Here is a 19,101-nt window from a genome sequence, read left to right as displayed (position 1 = left end):
AGGCAGGGTTTAGGGCCCTGCCTAAAACTGCTGTACCCGCCCCCCCCGCCCCCGCTCCCCCCACCTCACCCTGAACAGTGGTCGTCAAGCACTCAAGGTGATTGCTGTTATTCTAAAGGATCCAGGCCGTGCAACTCCTTGAAAATTGCAGAAATTTACTGCTCATTCTGAGGCAATTTGCTGTTCTTCTGATTTATTTATTTTTGTACCAGAGACATACCATAATACATAAAGCAAGGCTTCCATTTATCTTCATAGAAGGTCCACTTACCTCATTCATCGATCTAACTGAGGTCCAGGCATTACCTTAACCATCGTTTCTATGCAGTCAATAGAGGTATCTGTCTCTGTTACTCTCCTCTTTTCTGTCATTCTCTCGCACCCTGTTCTATTTTTCTTCCCCTATAGCGCTGTTATTCTCCTTACTCCCCATGTCTCTTATTCTGATAAGAAAGAACCTGCAAGTGCTGGAAATCTGAAATAAAAGCAGAAAATGCTGGAAATACACGTCAGCCTCACCTTTCTGGTGTTAGACCATTTCCTGTTGTGCTCTACCTGCCCCTCACTGTGTTTCTGTTACTCTTTCCCTATGTCTCGTCAATTTTAGCAAAAACTGTGCACACTACTGGTCTGGATGACTCATGCACTGTAGCATGCACAGGAAAAATAATCTGTTGTATCCATCTGTGTGACTGACAAAGGCAAGTGGTATTTTTCCAATGCATCCTCAGTCCAGTATACACCCATGTCTTTAATAACTTTACTACTTGGCAGCAAAGGCCACAGTCAAGGAAATCGATAGGGAATATACCTTAATCCTAGTTTCTACGCAGTCAATAGATGTACCTGTCTCTGTCACTCTGCCCTATCCTGTGATTCTCTCTTCCTATATCTGTTCTTCGCTCCCTATACCTCTATTACTCCCTTTCTCCCTCCAAATTTCTGTCATTCTCCTTTTGTCCCATGCACATACTCCATTAACTATGCTGTTGATTCTTACCGACAGGAAACAGCGTCAAATTGATAAGAAACTCACAGAATCACAGAAACCCCACAGTGCAGATAGAGGCCATTTCGGCCCATCGAGCCTGCACCGACACATATCCCACCCGATCCCCGTAACCCCACGTATTTAATCCCCCTAACACTAAGGGTCAATTTATCATAGCCAATCAACCTAACCCGCACATCTTTGGACTGTGGGAGGAAACCGGAGCACCCGGAGGAAACCCACGCAAACACGGGGAGAATGTGCAAACTCCACACAGACAGTCACCCGACGCCGGATTCGAACCCGGGTCCCTGGCGCTGTGAGGCAACAGTGCTAACCACTATGCCACCATGACTTCAAGCCAGGGCAGTCCAGCAGAGGATCCCAGAAGAGGCAGTGACTGATGGGGAAATGGACCCCTGCTGACCACACAACCACCCGGAATCGGGCAGAATTAGGAGTGGAAAATCAGCTCTTTTAAGATGCTCACCTATTACATTTTACATGTGTCGAGGCTATTGCGCAGGGATGGTAATCTGATTAGTTTCTTATTGAAAATAAGACCCATTTGTTGAAGAATAAGAAAGGTTCATAGCACAGAAACAGGCCATTTCGCTCAACTGTTCTATATCTGTGTTTATGCTCCACACATGCCGCCTCCCACCCTACTTCAGCTCATCCTACCAACATAGCCCTTCTATTCTTTTCTCCCTCATGTAAATATCTAGCTTCAAGGGTTAAATTTTGAGGAGAGATTACACAAACTAGGGTTGTATTCCGTGGAATTTAGAAGGTTAAGGGGTGATTTGATGGAAGTTTTCAAGATATTATGGGGAACTGATAGGGTAGAGAGAAACTATTTCCGCTGGTTGGGGAGTCCAGGACGAGGGGGCACAGTCTAAAAATTAGAGCCAGACCTTTCAGGAGTGAAATTAGGAAACATTTCTACACACAAAAGGTGGTGGAAGTTTGGAAAACTCTTCTGCAAACGCCAATTGATGCTAGATCAATTGTTAATTTTAAATCTGAGATTGATAGATTTTTGTTAACCGAAGGTATTAAGGGATATGGGGCAAAGGAGTTAGGTCACAGATCAGCCATGATCTATCTCATTGAATGGCGGAACATGCTCGAGGGGCTGAATGCCCTACTCCGGTTCCTACGTTTCCTTTAACTGCATCAATGGTCATGAAATAATTAGTCAACAGTGTCTTGATAGTTTGGTGCCCTTTTAGTAAAATGTTGGTACAATAAATCTCTGTTCAGGCTGAGTTTGTTGCATGTAAACTTGTGAACTGTCTCAACTTAGTGTGTTGCAGCATGAAACTTAGCTTAAAATGCTAAAGTATGATGCAAGTGCCAAGCGGGCGTGTCAACTGCAACAGTGGGTCGCGGCAATTGCAATAGGGGCGTGGAAGCTGCTGAAGACGATTTAAGTATTTTGCAGCTTGGTAAAACTGGTGACTCAGCAGTCTGCATTCAAATTGGTCTTCCAGCCAGAGTAAAGTGAGTCCATTTTCTCTGTGACTATTTTCTTTAAAAAAAGAAAAAAATTCGCTCAGCCCTTTTCTCCCGTAGTGTTTCTTCTTCTTGTGTCTGCTTCAGTTTCCTTCACTGTTTCCCAATGGCGCTCTGCCATCGGTTTTCTACGTAGGCGCACCCGATTCTCACGAAAGATGCCCGGAACTCAGTCGAGAATGAAGCAGCGACCCTCTGCCAGAAACTGATCCTGTATCCAGGGAGTGAGATCCTCATCTTCGGGAAGTAGGGCATTGGATTGTAATCTGATGCACGAGGCTTGCGTTGAATGTGAACTGGGAGAATGGCTGGGATTGTGTTCTGGGACAAAGGGAGAGAGCGGCTGGGAATGTGTTCAGGGACAAAGGGAGAGAGAGGCTGGGATTGTGTTCAGGGATGGTGGAGAGTGATTGGGATTGTGTTCAGGGATAGAAACATAGAAGATAGGAGCAGGAGTAGGCCATTCGGCCCCTCGAGACTGCTCCGCCATTCAAAGACCATGGCTGATCATCCAAATTCAGTACCCTGTCCCTGCTTTCTCCCCATATCCCTTGATCCCTTTAGCCTTAAGAAATATATCTAACTCCCTGAACATATTTAATGAATTGGCCTCAACTGCCTTCTGTGGTAGAGAATTCCACAGGTTCACCACTCTCTGGGTGAAGAAATTCCTCCTGGTCTCTGTCCTAAATGGCTTACCCCTTATCTTTAGGCTGTGACCCCTGGTTCGGGACTCCCCCGCCATCGGGAACATCCTTCCTGCACCTAGTCTGTCTAGTCCTGTTAGAATTTTATAAGTTTCAATGAGATCCCCTCTCATTCTTCTAAACTCCAGCGAATATAAGCCCAATCGACCCAATCTCTCCTCATATGTCATTCCTGCCATCCCAGATATCAGTCTGGTAAATCTTCGCTGCACTCCCTCCATGGCAAGAACATCCTTCCTCAGATAAGGCGCCAAAACTGCACACAAAACTCAAGGTGTGGTCTCACCAAGGCCCTGTACAACTGCAGCAAGACATCCTTGCTCCTGTAGTCAAATCCTCTCGCTATGAAAGCCAACATACCATTTGCCTTCTTAACCGCCTGCTGCACCTGCATGCTTACCTTCAAGTGGTGCACAAGGACACCCAGGTCTCGTTGCACTTCCCCTTCTCCCAATCTATTGCCGTTCAAATAATAAACTGCCTTCCTGTTTTTGCCAACAAAGTGGATAACCTCGCATTTATCCACATTATACTGCATCTGCCATGCATCTGCCCAATCACCCAACCTGTCCAAATCATACTGGAGTTTCTCGGCATCCTCCTCACAGCACACACGCCCACCCAGCTTTGTGTCATCTGCAAACTTGGAGACATTACATCTAGTCCCCTCATCTAGATCATTAATATATATTGTTAATAGCTAGGGTCCTAGCACCGATCCCTGCGGTACCCCACTAGTCACTGCCTGCCACTCGGAAAAAGACCTGTTTATTCCAACTCTTTGCTTCTTGTCTGCCAACCAGTTCTCTATCCAAGTCGGTACCTTACCCCCAATCCCATGTGCTTTAACATTACACGTTAATCTCTTATATGGGACCTTACCGAAAGCCTTCTGAAAGTCCAAATACACCACATCCACTGGTTTTCCCTTATCTATTCTACCAGTGTCATAGAGTCATAGAGTTATACAGCACGGATAGAGGCCCTTCGGCCCATCGTGTCCGTGCCGGCCATCAAGCCCTGTCTAATCTAATCCCATATTCCAGCATTTGGTCCGTAGCCTTGTATGCTATGGCATTTCAAGTGCTCATCCAAATGCTTCTTAAATGTTGTGAGGGTTCCTGCCTCCACAACCCTTTCAGGCAGTGAGTTCCAGACTCCAACCACCCTCTGGGTGAAAAAGTTCTTTCTCAAATCCCCTCTAAACCTCCCACCCTTTACCTTGAATCTATGCCCCCTAGTTATTGACCCTTCTACTAAGGGAAAAAGCTCCTCAGCATCCATCCTACCTATGCCCCTCATAATTTTGTACACCTCAATCATGTCCCCCCTCAGCCTCCTCTGCTCCAAGGAAAACAAACCCAATCTGCCCAGTCTCTCTTCATAGCTGAAGCGCTCCAGCCCTGGTAACATCCTGGTGAACCTCCTCTGCACCCTCTCCAACGCGATCACATCCTTCCTGTAGTGTGGCGACCAGAACTGCACACAGTATTCCAGCTGTGGCCTAACCAGTGTTTTATACAGCTCCATCATAACCTCCTTGCTCTTATATTCAATGCCTCGGCTAATGAAGGCAAGTATCCCATATGCCTTTTTTACCACCTTATCCACCTGTTCCGCCGCCTTCAGGGATCTGTGTACTTGCACACCCAGATCCCTCTGACCCTCCGTCTTGCCTAGGGTCTTACCATTCATTGTGTATTCCCTTGCCTTGTTAGTCCCCCCAAAGTGCATCACCTCGCACTTTTCCGGGTTAAATTCCATTTGCCACTGTTCCGCCCATCTGACCAACCCATCTATATCGTCCTGCAGACTGAGGCTACCCTCCTCGCTATTTACCACCCTACCAATTTTTGTATCATCCGCGAACTTACTGATCATACCTTTTACATTCATATCCAAGTCATTAATGTAGACCACAAACAGCAAGGGACCCAGCACCGATCCCTGTGGTACCCCACTGGCCACAGGCTTCCAGTCACAAAAACAACCTTCGACCATTACCCTCTGCCTTCTGCCACTAAGCCAGTTTTGTATCCAATGTGCCAAGGCACCCTGGATTCCATGGGCTCTTACCTTCTTGACCAGTCTCCTGTGCGGGACTTTATCGAAGGCCTTACTGAAATCCATGTATACCACATCCACTGCGTTACCCTCATCCACACACCTAGTCACCCCCTCAAAAAATTCAATCAAATTAGTCAGACATGATCTTCCCTTGACAAAGCCATGTTGACTATCCCTGATTAATCCTTGCCTCTCCAAGTGGAGACAAATTTTGTCCCTCAGAATTTTTTCCAATAATTTTCCTACCACTGATGTTAGGCTCACTGGCCTGTAGTTCCCTGGTTTTTCCCTACTTCCCTTCTTGAATAATGGTACTACATTAGCGGTTCTCCAGTCCTCTGGCACATCCCCTGTGGCCAGAGAGGTCCTGAATATATGTGTTAGAGCCCCCGCAATCTCTTCCTTTGCCTCACACAGCAGCCTGGGATACATTTCATCCGGGCCTGGGGATTTATCCATTTTTAGGCCAGCTAAAACCGCCAATACCTCCTCCCTCTCGATGTTAATATGTTCGAGCATATCACAGTCCCCCCGCCCTATTTCTATGTCTACATCGTCCTTCTCCATAGTGAAAACAGATGCAAAAAATTCATTTAGAACCCCTCCTACATCTTCCGGCTCCCCACACAGATTGCCACTTTTGTCCCTAGTTATCCTCTTACCCTTAATATACTTATAAAACATCTTAGGATTTTCCTTTATTTTGCTCGCCAGTGTTATTTCATGGCCCCTCCTTGATCTCCTAATTTCTTTTTTAAGTATCCCCCTGCACTTTTTGTACTCCTCTAGGGCTTCCTCCGTCTTTAGCCTTTTGTATCTGCCAAAAGCCCTCCTTTTTTTCCTAATCCATTCTCGTATATACCCTGACATCCAAGGTTCCCTGTGGTTTTTGGAACCACCCTTGACCTTTACGGGAACATGTTGCCATTGTATGATCTCAATCTCCCTTTTGAAAGCCTCCCATTGCTCCGATGCGGATTTTCCTACAAGTAGCTGATCCCAGTCCATTTTGGCCAGATCCTGCCTTATCCTATTAAAATCGGCCTTCCCCCAATTTAGAACCTTTATTTCCGGCCCATCCCTGTCCTTTTCCATGACCACCTTAAATCTCACCATATTATGGTCACTGTCACCAAAGTGCTCACCTACTAGCACTTTTTCCACTTGGCCGGCCACATTCCTTAGAATTAGGTCCAGTACCGCCCCCTCTCTTGTAGGACTTTCTACATGCTGGCTCAAAAAGCTCTCCTGGATGCACTTTAAGAATTCTACACCCTCTGAGCCTTGCACACTCTGACTATCCCAGTTAATATTGGGGAAGTTGAAATCCCCCATTATTATTACCCTATTATTTGCACATTTCTCTGAGATTTGCCTACATATCTGTTCCTCTATCTCCCCCTGACTGTTTGGAGGCCTATAGTACACTCCCAGCAAAGTGCTTGCCCCCTTTTTGTTTTTAAGCTCCACCCATATGGCCTCATTAGAGGAGCCTGCTAATATATCATCCCTCCTTACTGCAGTAATTGACTCCTTAATTAATATTGCGACACACCCTCCTCTTATACCTCCCCCTCTGTCTCGCCTGAAGATTCTGTACCCCGGAATATTGAGCTGCCAGTCTTGCCCCTCCCTCAACCATGTCTCCGTGATAGCAACAATATCATACTCCCATGTGTTTATCAACACCTTCAGTTCATCCACCTTATTTGCAAGACTCCTTGCATTAAAATAGATGCCATCCAGCCTTGCCCTTATATGTTTGCCCTGTCTACCAAGCTGACTTGTTTTTTTCTCTATAATTGGCAGCACATCACCCCCTATTTCAGCTCCCCTCTGTATCCCATCCCCCTGCCAAGTTAGTTTAAACCCCCCCCAACCGTGCTAGCAAACCTCCCCGCAAGGATATTTGTCCCGCTCTGGTTCAGGTGCAACCCGTCCGACTTGTACAAGTCCCACCTTTCCCAGAAGCAGGCCCAGTGATCCAGGAAAGTAAAACCCTCCCCCTACACCAACTCTTTAGCCACGCATTCATCTGCTCTATCCTCCCATTCCTATACTCACTAGCACGTGGCACTGGGAGTAATCCAGAGATTACAACCTTTGAGGTCCTGCTCTTTAATCTGTTACCTAGCTCCCTAAATTCTTGATGCAGGACCTCATCCCCCTTCCTACCTATGTCGTTGGTCCCAATGTGGACCACGACCTCTGCCTGCTCCCCCTCCCCCTTAAGAATGCCCTGTAGCCGCACAGTGACATCCATGACCCTGGCCCCAGGGAGGCAACAAACCATCCTGGAGTCACGTTTGCGGCCACAGAAACGCCTATCTGTTCCCCTTACGATAGAATCCCCTATCACTATTGCTCTCCCACTCTTTTTCCTCCCTTTCTGAGCAGCAGAAGCGTCCCTGGTGCCAGGAAGCTGGCTGCTGCTGCCTTCCCCTGGTGAGTCATCCCCCTCAACAGTATCCAACTTGGTATACCTGTTTGAACGGGGGATGTGGTGGAGAGTGGCTGGGATTGTGTTCAGGGATGGTGGAGAGTGACTGGGATTGTGTTCAGGGATGGTGGAGAGTGGCTGGGATTGTGTTCAGGGATGGTGGAGAGTGACTGGGATTTTATTCAAGGATGGTGGAGAGTGACTGGGATTGTGTTCAGGGATGGTGGAGAGTGGCTGGGATTGTGTTCAGGGATGGTGGAGAGTGGCTGGGATTGTGTTCAGGGATGGTGGAGAGTGACTGGGATTTTGTTCAAGGATGGTGGAGAGTGACTGGGATTGTGTTCAGGGATGGTGGAGAGTGACTGGGATTGTGTTCAGGGATGGTGGAGAGTGGCTGGGATTGTGTTCAGGGATGGTGGACAGTGGCTGGGATTGTGTTCAGGGATGGTGGAGAGTGACTGGGATTGTGTTCAGGGATGGTGGAGAGTGGCTGGGATTGTGTTCAGGGATGGTGGAGAGTGACTGGGATTGTGTTCAGGGATGGTGGAGAGTGGCTGGGATTGTGTTCAGGGATGGTGGAGAGTGACTGGGATTTTATTCAAGGATGGTGGAGAGTGGCTGGGATTGTGTTCAGGGATGGTGGACAGTGGCTGGGATTGTGTTCAGGGATGGTGGAGAGTGACTGGGATTGTGTTCAGGGATGGTGGAGAGTGGCTGGGATTGTGTTCAGGGATGGTGGACAGTGGCTGGGATTGTGTTCAGGGATGGTGGAGAGTGACTGGGATTGTGTTCAGGGATGGTGGAGAGTGACTGGGATTGTGTTCAGGGATGGTGGAGAGTGACTGGGATTGTGTTCAGGGATGGTGGAAGGATAAGTAGTACAAGCTGATAGTACCGTATCAAGGTGAGGGACAGCATTGCACTGTGACAGGAGAGGGCCCACTGACTAGCCTTTCTGACGCTCGGAACAGGCTGCCGGTCAGTGTTTCAACACCATGCCTGTGCTGTTCATGTCAAAGTAAAATAAAATTATTTAAGTGTTTTTGTGGCGTGTGTTGAAATCCTGGCATATGGCCAATTATGGTACAAGCAGAATATCTTTGGCAAACTGGAGTTATTTTGTTAGATTTGACTGTGTATGTAATGTGCTTTGGTGCTCTGCTTGATATTCAGAGCCCCTTTTACAATTTTGGGGGTTCCTGTCTATCCAACCTGACCCTTATCCCTCCCCCAGTTAAAAGAAGAATGAACTTGCATTTATATTGCTCCTGTCACAACTTCAGGATGTCCCAAAGCACTTCACAGCCACTTTTGAAGTGTAGTCACTGTTGTAATGTAGGGAAAGCCGACAGCCAATTTGCACACAGCAAGTTAGCATAAACTGCAATGTGATAATGACCAGATAGTCTGTGTTTAGTGATGTTGGTTGAGGTATAAATATTGGCCAGGACATCGGGGAGAACTACCCTGCTCTTCATCGAATCATGCCACGGGATCTTTTATATCCACATGAGAGGGCAGTTGGGGCCTCGGTTTAACATCTCAACCGAAAGACGGCACCTGCGACAGTGCAGCACTCCCTCAGTACTTCTACATCTGAGAAGCTCTTGTGGCTTTTAAAACAGAAAACCTATCGCTTATTCTTTCCCATTTTCTCTTTATTATTACAATTAGAAAAACTCATGAGTTTATTTTTTACTTTGAGTGTCACAAGATCGGTTCAGATGAAGAATATCCTTTGGCACATTTGATCTCATCTTTCAAGGTTCAAGAAGAAGGCTCCCTACCAACTTCTCAAGGGTAACCAGGGATTGGCAGTAAGTGCCAGCTCCACCAGTGCCACCCATATCACAGGAATGAATTGAAAAAAATCTTTCTCAAGTACCAACTCTGCTCCCATTATTGGCAGTGAAGCCATGCAGAGCTGCCATTCTGCAGATCCCCTCCCTTAGACAATTGAATCAAGTTCGTTGGCTATGAATCCCAGGCCCTCATTTTCCATAACAATGCCCCAAATTCTGTAAAAGCATAAACCATGCCATTAACAGCAAGCCCCCTAATCTATTCTCCTGGCCCATTCAAACTACCTGTATCCAGGAAGAGATCCTAAGAACATAAAAAATAGGAGCAGGAGTAGGCCATTCGGCCCTTCGAGCCTGCTCCGCCATTCAATGAGATCATGGCTGATCTTCTGCCTCAACTCCATTCACCGGCCCTATCGCCATATTCCTTGATGCCCTTACTAGTCAGAAATCTATCGACTTCTGTTTTGAATATACCCAATGACTGAGCCTCCACACCCGTCTGGGGTAGAGAATTCCAAAGATTCACCACCCCCTGTGTGAAGAAATTTCTTCTCATCTCAGTCCTGAATGGCCTACCCTTTATCCTGAGGCTATGGCCCCTGGTTCTAGACTCCCCAGCCAAGGGAAACATTCTCCCAGCATCCACCCTATCAAACCCTGCAATAATTTTGTATGCTTCAATGAGATCCCCTCTCATTCTTCTGAATTCAAGAGAATACAGGCCTAGTTTACTCAATCTCTTCTCATACGACAGTCCTGCCATCCCAGGAATCAATTTCATGAACCTTCGTTGCACTCCCTCTATGGCAAGTATATCCTTCCTTAGGTAGATCCTGACCATGTTAACTCTCAATATCCTGAGGCTTGTGAGATCCTCACTGTGGGTAACTGCAAGTGCGATATAATGCATGGGTTTTCAAATAGAGCTCTTTGTGTAATCAACCTGTAACATATCACAACCCATGAAAGCATGTAAACTTTACTGAATTCAATGGGAACCTAAAAAAGAGAATGTAAGTAAAATATTGCTATTTACTAAGTACTGTGCAATGTTTGTATTCGTGAATTCGTTCTGTTGAATGAATCTCTTTTGATCTGATTTTATAGAATGGCTGCACCAGCAAGGGAATTTAACAGAAGTGTTGAGGTTGAAATCACTAACAACACCGAGAACCAATTCTTCACTTCACCTGTGTGAGTATTCAAAGGTGTGATCATGTGTTCCAGGCAAATGAGAGGTCCGCGATTTCCCAACCAGTGTTCCCTGAAAGCACCACTCCCTCCTGGGAAGGCCGAGTCAGGGAATCGGCCTCATAAATGTCCAAAATAACAACATAAAATGCTGGAAACACTCAGCAGGTCAGGCAGCATCCGCGGAGGGAGAAAAACAGAGTTAATGATTCAGGTCGATGACCCTTCATCAGAACTGGAAAAAGTTCGAGATGTAACGGGGCAGGGAAAGGGAGGAGGGGAGGAAAGAACAAAAGGGAAGGTCTGTGATAGGGTGGAAGGCAGGAGAGATTAAAAGACAAAAATCCTCGGCCTCTTACACTGTTCCAATGAAGCTCAATGTAAGCTCGAGGAACAGCACCTCATCTTTCGATTAGGCACTTTACAGCCTTCTGGACTCAACATAGAGTTCAACAATTTCAGACCATAACCTCTGCCCCTATATTTTTAATTTTAATTTTTTTTCTTTCTCACTGTTGATATTCTGCCATTGCCATTTACACTTCATCTAGCATCATCTTTTGTTTCTTAACTTGCCTTACACCATCATCCCTTTTGTCTTTTAATCTCTCCTGCCTTCCACCCTATCACAGACCTTCCCTTTTGTTCTTTCCGCCCCTCCTCCCTTTCCCTGCCTCGTTACATCTCTAACTTTTTCCAGTTCTGACGAAAGGTCATCGACCTGAAACATTAACTTTGTTTTTCTCTCTCCGTGGATGCTGCCTGACCTGCTGAGTGTTTCCAGCATTTTCTGTTGTTAGTTCAGATTTCCAGCACCCGCAGTATTTTGCTATTGTCATAAATGTCCAAACTGGTTTTAGTAATTTTACATTAAAGCCATACCCAGCATTGTGGTGATGTCAAGCTGGAATTTGACTGTGTTGGGCCGCATGTGCCGTGTAACTGTAGAATAGCCTGCTGACACTCACTGTCTAGACTCACATAATGAAAGACCACATGGGCCAGATACCGAAGGGTAGTCTGCACCCATGGAACCATACCCTAGCAAATCAACTATCAGCAAGGTGAGGGGAATATCTAGGGAGAAAGATGATAAGGCACTCGGCGTGTGTACAGTTGTTTACAGTTTTGAGCCACGTTCAGAAAAGTGCAACAGAATGCATTGAAAATTGTTTAATAAAGGAAGTCGCAGGAGAACATTAAGCTGGAGCTTTCTTGATGGCTTTGCTGACTGTGTGCTGTGGTAGTAAGTTGTCCCAAGTTCTGTTACACAGAATTACATATTACATAGAATGTACAGCACAGAAACAAGCCAGAATGTACAGCACAGAAACAAGCCAATCAGCCCAACTGGTCTATGCCAGAGTTTATGCTCCACACAAGCCTCCTCCCACCCCTCTTCATCTAACCCTATCAATATACCCTTCTATTCCTTTCTCCCTCTTGAGTTTATCTAGCTTCCCCTTGAATACATCTATGCTATTCACTATACACATATATAGATATTGCATTCTTTTTAAACCAAAAGCCCTTTGAAAAAGTCTTCGATTCTATAACCTTTTCATGAGTTGCTCTGTAACATTGCTAACTCAGCTGGCCTCAACACACCCATTAGATTGATAACAACAACTTGCATTTATATGGCGCCTTTAACATAGGAAAACATCCCAAGGAGCAGAATCAGGGACAAATTGACACCAAGCCAAAGAAGGAACATAAGAAATAGGAGCAGGAGTCGGCCATTTGGCCCTTCGAGCCTGCTCCACCATTCAATAAGATCATGGCTGATCTTCTACCTCATCTCCACTTTCCTGCACTATCCCCATATCCCTTGATTCCCTTAACATTCAAAATTCTATCGATCTATGTCTTGAATATACTCAACGACTGAGCCTCCACATCTCAGTCCTAAATGGCCGTCCCCTTTTTCTGAGACTGTGACCCCTGGATCTAGACTCCCCAGCCAGGGGAAACATCCTCCCTGCATCTACCCTGTCAAGCCCTGTAAGAATGTTGTATGTTTCAATGAGATCACCTCTCATTCTTCTAAACTCTAGAAAATATAGGTCTAGTCTACTCACTCAATCTTTACTCATGGGACAATCCCCCCATCCCAGGAACCAGTCTGGTGAACCTTTGTTGCACTCCCTCTATAGCAAGTATAACCTTCCTTAGGTAAGGAGACCAAAACTGTACAGAATACTCCAGGTGTGGTCTCACCAGGTCCCTATATAGTTGCAGTAAAATGTCTTTACTCACTCAAATAGTCTTGTAATAAAGGCCAACATACCATTTGCTTTCCTAATTGCTTGCTGTACCTGCATGTTAACTTTCAGTGATTCATGTACAAGGACACCCAGGTCCCTCTGAACACCAACATTTCCCAATCTCTCACCATTTAAAAAATACTCTGCTTTTCTATTTTTCCAACCAAAGTGGATAACTTCACATTTCTCCACATTATATTCCATTTGCCATGTTCTTGCCCACTCAATTACTGTAGCTTGTCTATATCCTTTGAAACCTCCTTGCATCCTCCTCACAACTTGCATTCCCACCTAGCTTTGTATCATCAGCAAACTTGGATATATTACATTTGGTCCCCTCATCCAAATCATTGATATTGATTGTGAATAGCTGAGGCCCAAGCACTGATCCTTGCGGTACCCCACTAGTTACAGCCTGCCGACCTGAAAATGACCCGTTTATTCCTACTCTCTGTTTTCTGTCCGTAACCAATCCGCAATCCATGCTAGCATATTACAGGAAACTTTCTGGTATCCGGCACTGACGGGACGGAGCTGTTGATGTTCCATCAAAACTGCCGGAGAAACCAGCGCTAATGTTAAAACATACGGAGCTTCTGAGCTCCGTGTGAAGCAACAAACCCTGTTGCTTCAAAACAGTCGGTGTAGCTTGCAAGCGTCTCTGTAGCTAAGCAACAGCTTCAGCTAGACCTTGCAGAGCCACAACTGGAGAAAAAAAGCAACGAGAAGTAAAAAAAACTTAATCTGAACCGACTCCTGAATTTTGCCGGTGGATAGAGCTTTCCGGACATTTAACCTCTGGTTAAACAAAAGTTTCCTGTACCCCCATTCCCATGAGCCCTAATTTTGTTTAATAACCTCTTGTGTGGTACGTTATTGAATGCTTCTGAAAATCCAAATACACCACATCCACTGGTTCTCCCTTATCTATTCTGCTAGGTACAACCTCAAAAAACTCAACAGATTTGTCAAATATGATTTCCCTTTCATAAATCCGTGTTGACTCTGCCCAATCCTATTATTATTTTCGAAGTGCCCTGTTACCACGTCCTTAATAATAGATTCTAGCATTTTCCCTACTACTGATGTCAGGCTAACTGGTCTGTAGTTCCCCATTTTCTCTCTCCCTCCTTTCTTAAATAGTGGGGTTACATTTGCTACCTTCCAATCCGTGGTAACCATTCCAGAATCTATGGAATTTTGGAAAATGACAACCAATGCATCCACTATCTCTACAGCCACCTCTTTCAAAACCCTAGGATTTAGGCCATCAGGTCCAGGGGATTTATTGGCTTTCAGTCCCATTAATTTCTCCAGTACTTTTTTTTTACTAATACTAATTTCTTTCAGTTCCTCATTCTCGCTAGAGCCTTGATTCTCCACTATTTCTGGAAAGTTTTTTGCGTCTTCTTCCGTGAAGACAGAGACAAAGGGGTTGATTTTCAGTGTGCCATGAGGCGGGATTTTAGGCGTGCGGGGGGGCTAAAATACCGAATTCAGGGGTCCCGACACCATCCCGCTCAAAACCCGCCTCCATGCCAGTTTCAAAGGAGGCGGGTACCGGCCCCGCACTGGGACCCGCCGACCCGAGGCGGAAAGGGATATGTGCCAATTAACTGCCTGTTAACAGGTAGTTAACAGGCAGTTTTTAGCCTAATCCCTATTTTGAAGGTTGTCGTGTGGGATTCCCGACAGCTCCAAACCACGCCAAGTTAGGGGAGTCGGGCAGTCGGGTTGAAGGACTTGGAGGGGTTGAGATGTCGGTGTTCAGGTGAGTGATGGGTGCATGAGTGCAAAGGTAAGTGTGTTTGGTGTGTCTAAAGTGTGTAACGAAGTTTAAATTACCTGTACTTACCTTTACAGCCTTCCTTCCTCTAGGTTTCGGGAGTCCATCATTCAGCCGGCACAGAAAGCAGAATGGCCGCGAGCTGTCAAAAGTGACAGCCTGCAGCTTTCAGTGCCGGCGAGATTTCTAACTGAGTCTGCATAGAAGGACTCAGGTTAGAAGTAAGACTGTCGGTGTTTGACAGCTTCAAACAGCTGTAAAACACTGATATTTCATCTGACAAAACGTCATGACAGATGAAATTTCAGCCTGTGACGTCACCTGTTGCCGGGTGGCCCTTAATTGGCCTGCTGAGCCCGCTGGGCGGGCTCAACAAGGTCAATCAAGTAAAAATCGCATGGATTGGCCGCATCTCGATGGAGGCAGGACTACAACCCGAAAGTTGTAGTCCCGCCTCCTTCCCGACTTCTGAATGAAAATCCAGCCCAAAGTATTTGTTTAATTTCTCTGCCTTTTCCTTATTCCCCATTATAATTTCTCCTGTCTCAGCCAGTAAGGGACCCAGATTTACTTTGGCTAATCTTTTTCTTTTTACAATACCTATAGAAGCTTTAACAGTCTGTTTTTATTTATGTCTCTCGCCAGTTTACTCTCATATTCCATTTTCCCTTTCCTTATCAATTTCTTGGTCCTCCTTTGCTGAATTCTAAAATCTTTCCAATCCTCAGGCTTACTGCTCTTTTTGGCAACATTATAAGCTTCTTCCTTTGATCTAATACTATCTTTAACTTCTCTTGTTAGCCACGGCTGAACCACTTTTCCTGTGGGGTTTTTGTGCCTTAAAGGAATGTATATTTGTTGTAAATTATGTATTAATTCTTTAAATGCTAGCCATTGCTTGTCTACCGTCATACCTTTTTAATGTAGTTTTCCAATCTACCGTAGCCAACTTGCCCCTCAAACCTACGTAGTTTACTTTGTTTTGATTTAAGACCCTAGTTTCAGATTTAACTAAATCACTTTCAAACTCAATATAAAATTCTATCATATTATGGTCTCTCTTCCCTAAAGGCTCCTTTACTACAAGGTTATTAATCAACCCTTTCTCATTGCACAATACTCGATCTAAAATAGCTTGTTCCCTAGTTGGTTCCTCAACATACTGATCTAGAAAACTACTTGCATACATTCCATGAATTCATCCTTCACACTATTACTGCAAATTTAGTTTGCCCAATCTATATGTAGATTAAAGTCCCCCATGATCACTGTATTAACCTTGTTACATGCGCCTCTAATTTCCTGATTTATACTCTGCCCTACATTACAACTATTGTTTGGGGGCCTATAAACAACTCCCACCAATGTTTTCTGCCCCTTGCTATTTCTTAGCTCCACCCAAACTGATTCTACTTCTTGATTTTCAGAGCTTAGATTCTTTCTCTCTACTGTCTTTATCCCATCCTTTATTATCAGGGCTACCCCTCCTTTTCCATTTTGCCTATCTCTTCTAAAAGTTAAGTAACCTGGAATATTTAATTCTTAACCTTGGCCACTTTGCAGCCACGTCTCTGTTATGGCTATTAGATCAAACCTGCTCCTTTCTATCTGCGCTATTAATTCATCTATTTTGTTGCGAATGCTTCATGCATCGGATATAGTGCCTTTAGCTTTGACTTATTTCTATTTTTCCCTGATATCACCTTAGTCACTGATGCCTTATTACCTTTGTTACTCTCTCTGTCCCTTCCTGACCCACTCTGCTTATGTTTACCCAAAACTCTACTCTGCTCTCGAGCCTTGACATTTCTCTCGCTGCTTTTAAATTTACTCTTTCCTGAATCCTCCCACCCCTTCTTCATTAGTTTAAAGCCCTGTCTACTGTCCTAGTTATTCGGTTCGCCAGGACACTGGTCCCAGCCCGGTTTAAGTGGAGCCCATCCCAATGGAACAGCTCCCTCTCCCCAGTACTGGTGCCAAAGCCCCATGAATTGAAACCCCTTCCTCTCACACCACTCTTTGAGTCACGCATTTAAACCTCTAATCTGTTTGTCCCTATGCCAATTTGCGCATGGCTCAGGTTAACAGTCCAGAGATTATTACCTTAGATGTTCTGCTTTTTAATTTGGACCCTAACTCCTCAAACTCCCTCAGCAAAACCTCATTCGTAGTTCTACCTATGTCGTTGGTTCCTACGTGGACCACAACAACTGGATCCTCGCCCTCCCACTCCAAGTTCTTCTCCAGCCGCGAGGAGATGTCTTTAACCCTGGCACCGGGCAGGCAACACAACCTTCGGAACTCTCGATCGCGACTGCAGAGAACAGTATTTTCCCCTGACTATACTGTCCCCTACCACAACTACATTCCCTTTCACTCCCCCCCACTTGAATGGCCTCCTGCACCATGGTGCTGTGGTCAGCTTGCTCATCCATCCTGCAGGCTTTCCCCTCATCCACACAAGCAGCAAGAACCTCATACCTGTTGGACAAGGGCAAAGGCTGAGGCTCTTGCAGCACTGCACCTGGGGTCCCCTTACCTGCCTGAGTTGCAGTCACACCCTCCTGTCCCTGACCACTAACCAGGCCTGTACCACTACCTAATCTAAGGGGTGTGACTGCCCCCTGGATCAAAGTGTCCAGGTAAATCTCCCCATCCCTGATGCCCCGCAATGTCTGCACCTCAGACTCCAGCTCAAAAACTCTGAGCTGAAGTTCCTCAAGATGCAGGCACTTACTGCAAACGTGGTTGTCCGGGATCACAATGCTCTCCACAATCTCCCACATGCTGCAGTTGTGGCACACCACCTGCACTGCCATCACTATATGACCTTGTTTTATTGAATTAAATTTGTATTTAGGTAACTTAGTTTACAGTGTGGTTTCTTGACTACTTACTTGATCTAGATTAAGTTCAGGGTACTGAAATTAAATATCTACCTGTAACACAAAGCACTACAAGTAGTTAAGGCAAAAAGCAACAACTCCTTCCCCCTCTTCTCCAAATTCCTGCGCTTTCCAAATTCCCAAATAAAACACCCTGTTCAAGTTCACTCCGTTTAATCCCGTACTGTGCAGGCCGCTCCAAGGAAATACTAGGAGGGGTGACTAAAAGCTTGGTCAAGAGATGGGTTTTAAGGAGCATATTAAAGGTGGAGAGGTTTGGGGAAGGACATCCAGAGCTCAGGGCCTAGGTGTCTGAAGGGACGGCCGTCAATGGTGGGGCGAAGGGAATGGCTGTCATCATTGTATCCCCGTACCTTCTGTCAGGTAGCCCGTGGAATGAGCTTAGGCTATGGATAGGTGAGACCCACAACTCTCGTCTGCCCAGCCGTTCCATGTTGAGAATGGTGAGCTGGCAGCATAGCACTCCACTTAAAGTTAGTTACAAAAATGTAATAATTGACAGCTTAAGAATTCAATTTGCAATGTTATTGCTTAAACATTCAACGTGTTTCTTTGCCCTTATTTTAATGGAGGTGTTAACCAGTTTAAAATAAAGCAGACAGACTAACTTGATACGAATGCACTGAGGATAATATTGTACAATATCATTTCCAGGCTGGTTTCTATTGGTAGTTTTGGTTATTATTGATGTACTATTGACCTTCTGTTCAGGCTTTCTTTGGAGACTAATCTTTCTCAGGTTGGAAACTTAAGGGCATGATTTCAGAACTCGAGATAAACCCTTCCTTAATACTCTACATGTAATATGTTTTTTATTATAGGACATATATTTACAGTGGTTATATATTCAGTCTGCCAACACCCTTGATCAACCCTGGGAAGAAAGGAAGTGCTCTCTTTGTTAGGACCTCAGGTACAGCTTGCGGCAGTGTTGGAGTGCTGACCTACTCGTTTGGTCGTACCCAGTTCTCACTGCTGTTCTCCAACCCCTATGATTACAACTTGTACGCAATGGTTTGTGCTTTATACATCCCTTACAGACCTGAACCAACGGATGAAAAACTCTACTACAAGATGTATGATGAACTGGCACCATCAGAATTCTTTGCTAAAGAAGAACTGGACTCAGGAACTGGAAAGATGTCTGTTAGAGGAGAGAATATAATCATTTCAGCCACAATAAATAAAATGGGTAATTCCCTCATCAGCATAGATATCAGCGATATTTATCCAGTTGGTAAAGTCTGAATTAGATTCTTCAGTGATTCATTTGTTGCGATCTTCCTTCTGATTTGGCGACACTCTGCAGCATTAATAAAGCTTCCGCACACATATTTACAATTCATATTTTTTTATTAGATCTAAAACGTGTTGTGAGGTAGTAGAATATATTCAGCTGGTAAAAATACTGATTTAAGAAGTA

The 19,101-nt window shown here is 45.1% G+C and overlaps 1 protein-coding gene across 3 annotated transcripts in view; it reads left to right on the top strand.

The window, feature by feature from the left end:
- Nucleotides 1-19,101, top strand: part of LOC147105313 (uncharacterized) — a 24,812-nt gene extending 5,711 nt beyond the window's left edge. The window contains exons 1-3 of one of the 3 annotated variants that reach the window (XM_086011563.1): nucleotides 2,296-2,497; nucleotides 10,636-10,722; nucleotides 18,500-19,101. In XM_086011563.1, coding sequence (XP_085867689.1) covers nucleotides 10,637-10,722; nucleotides 18,500-18,926 — 513 coding nt within the window. In that variant the 5' untranslated portion in view covers nucleotides 2,296-2,497; nucleotide 10,636 and the 3' untranslated portion in view covers nucleotides 18,927-19,101. Of the gene's footprint in view, nucleotides 1-2,295; nucleotides 2,498-2,663; nucleotides 2,756-10,635; nucleotides 10,723-18,499 lie in introns of those variants that run through there. The other 2 variants (XM_086011564.1, XM_086011562.1) reach the window with 2 other exon arrangements.

Source organism: Somniosus microcephalus, chromosome 18 (assembly GCF_052327205.1).
Source record: "Somniosus microcephalus isolate GS21.2 chromosome 18, FLI_Smic_1.0, whole genome shotgun sequence".
Taxonomy (NCBI): domain Eukaryota; kingdom Metazoa; phylum Chordata; class Chondrichthyes; order Squaliformes; family Somniosidae; genus Somniosus; species Somniosus microcephalus.
Note: the sequence above shows the minus strand (reverse complement) of the source record. Positions and strands in the feature narration are given on the sequence as shown.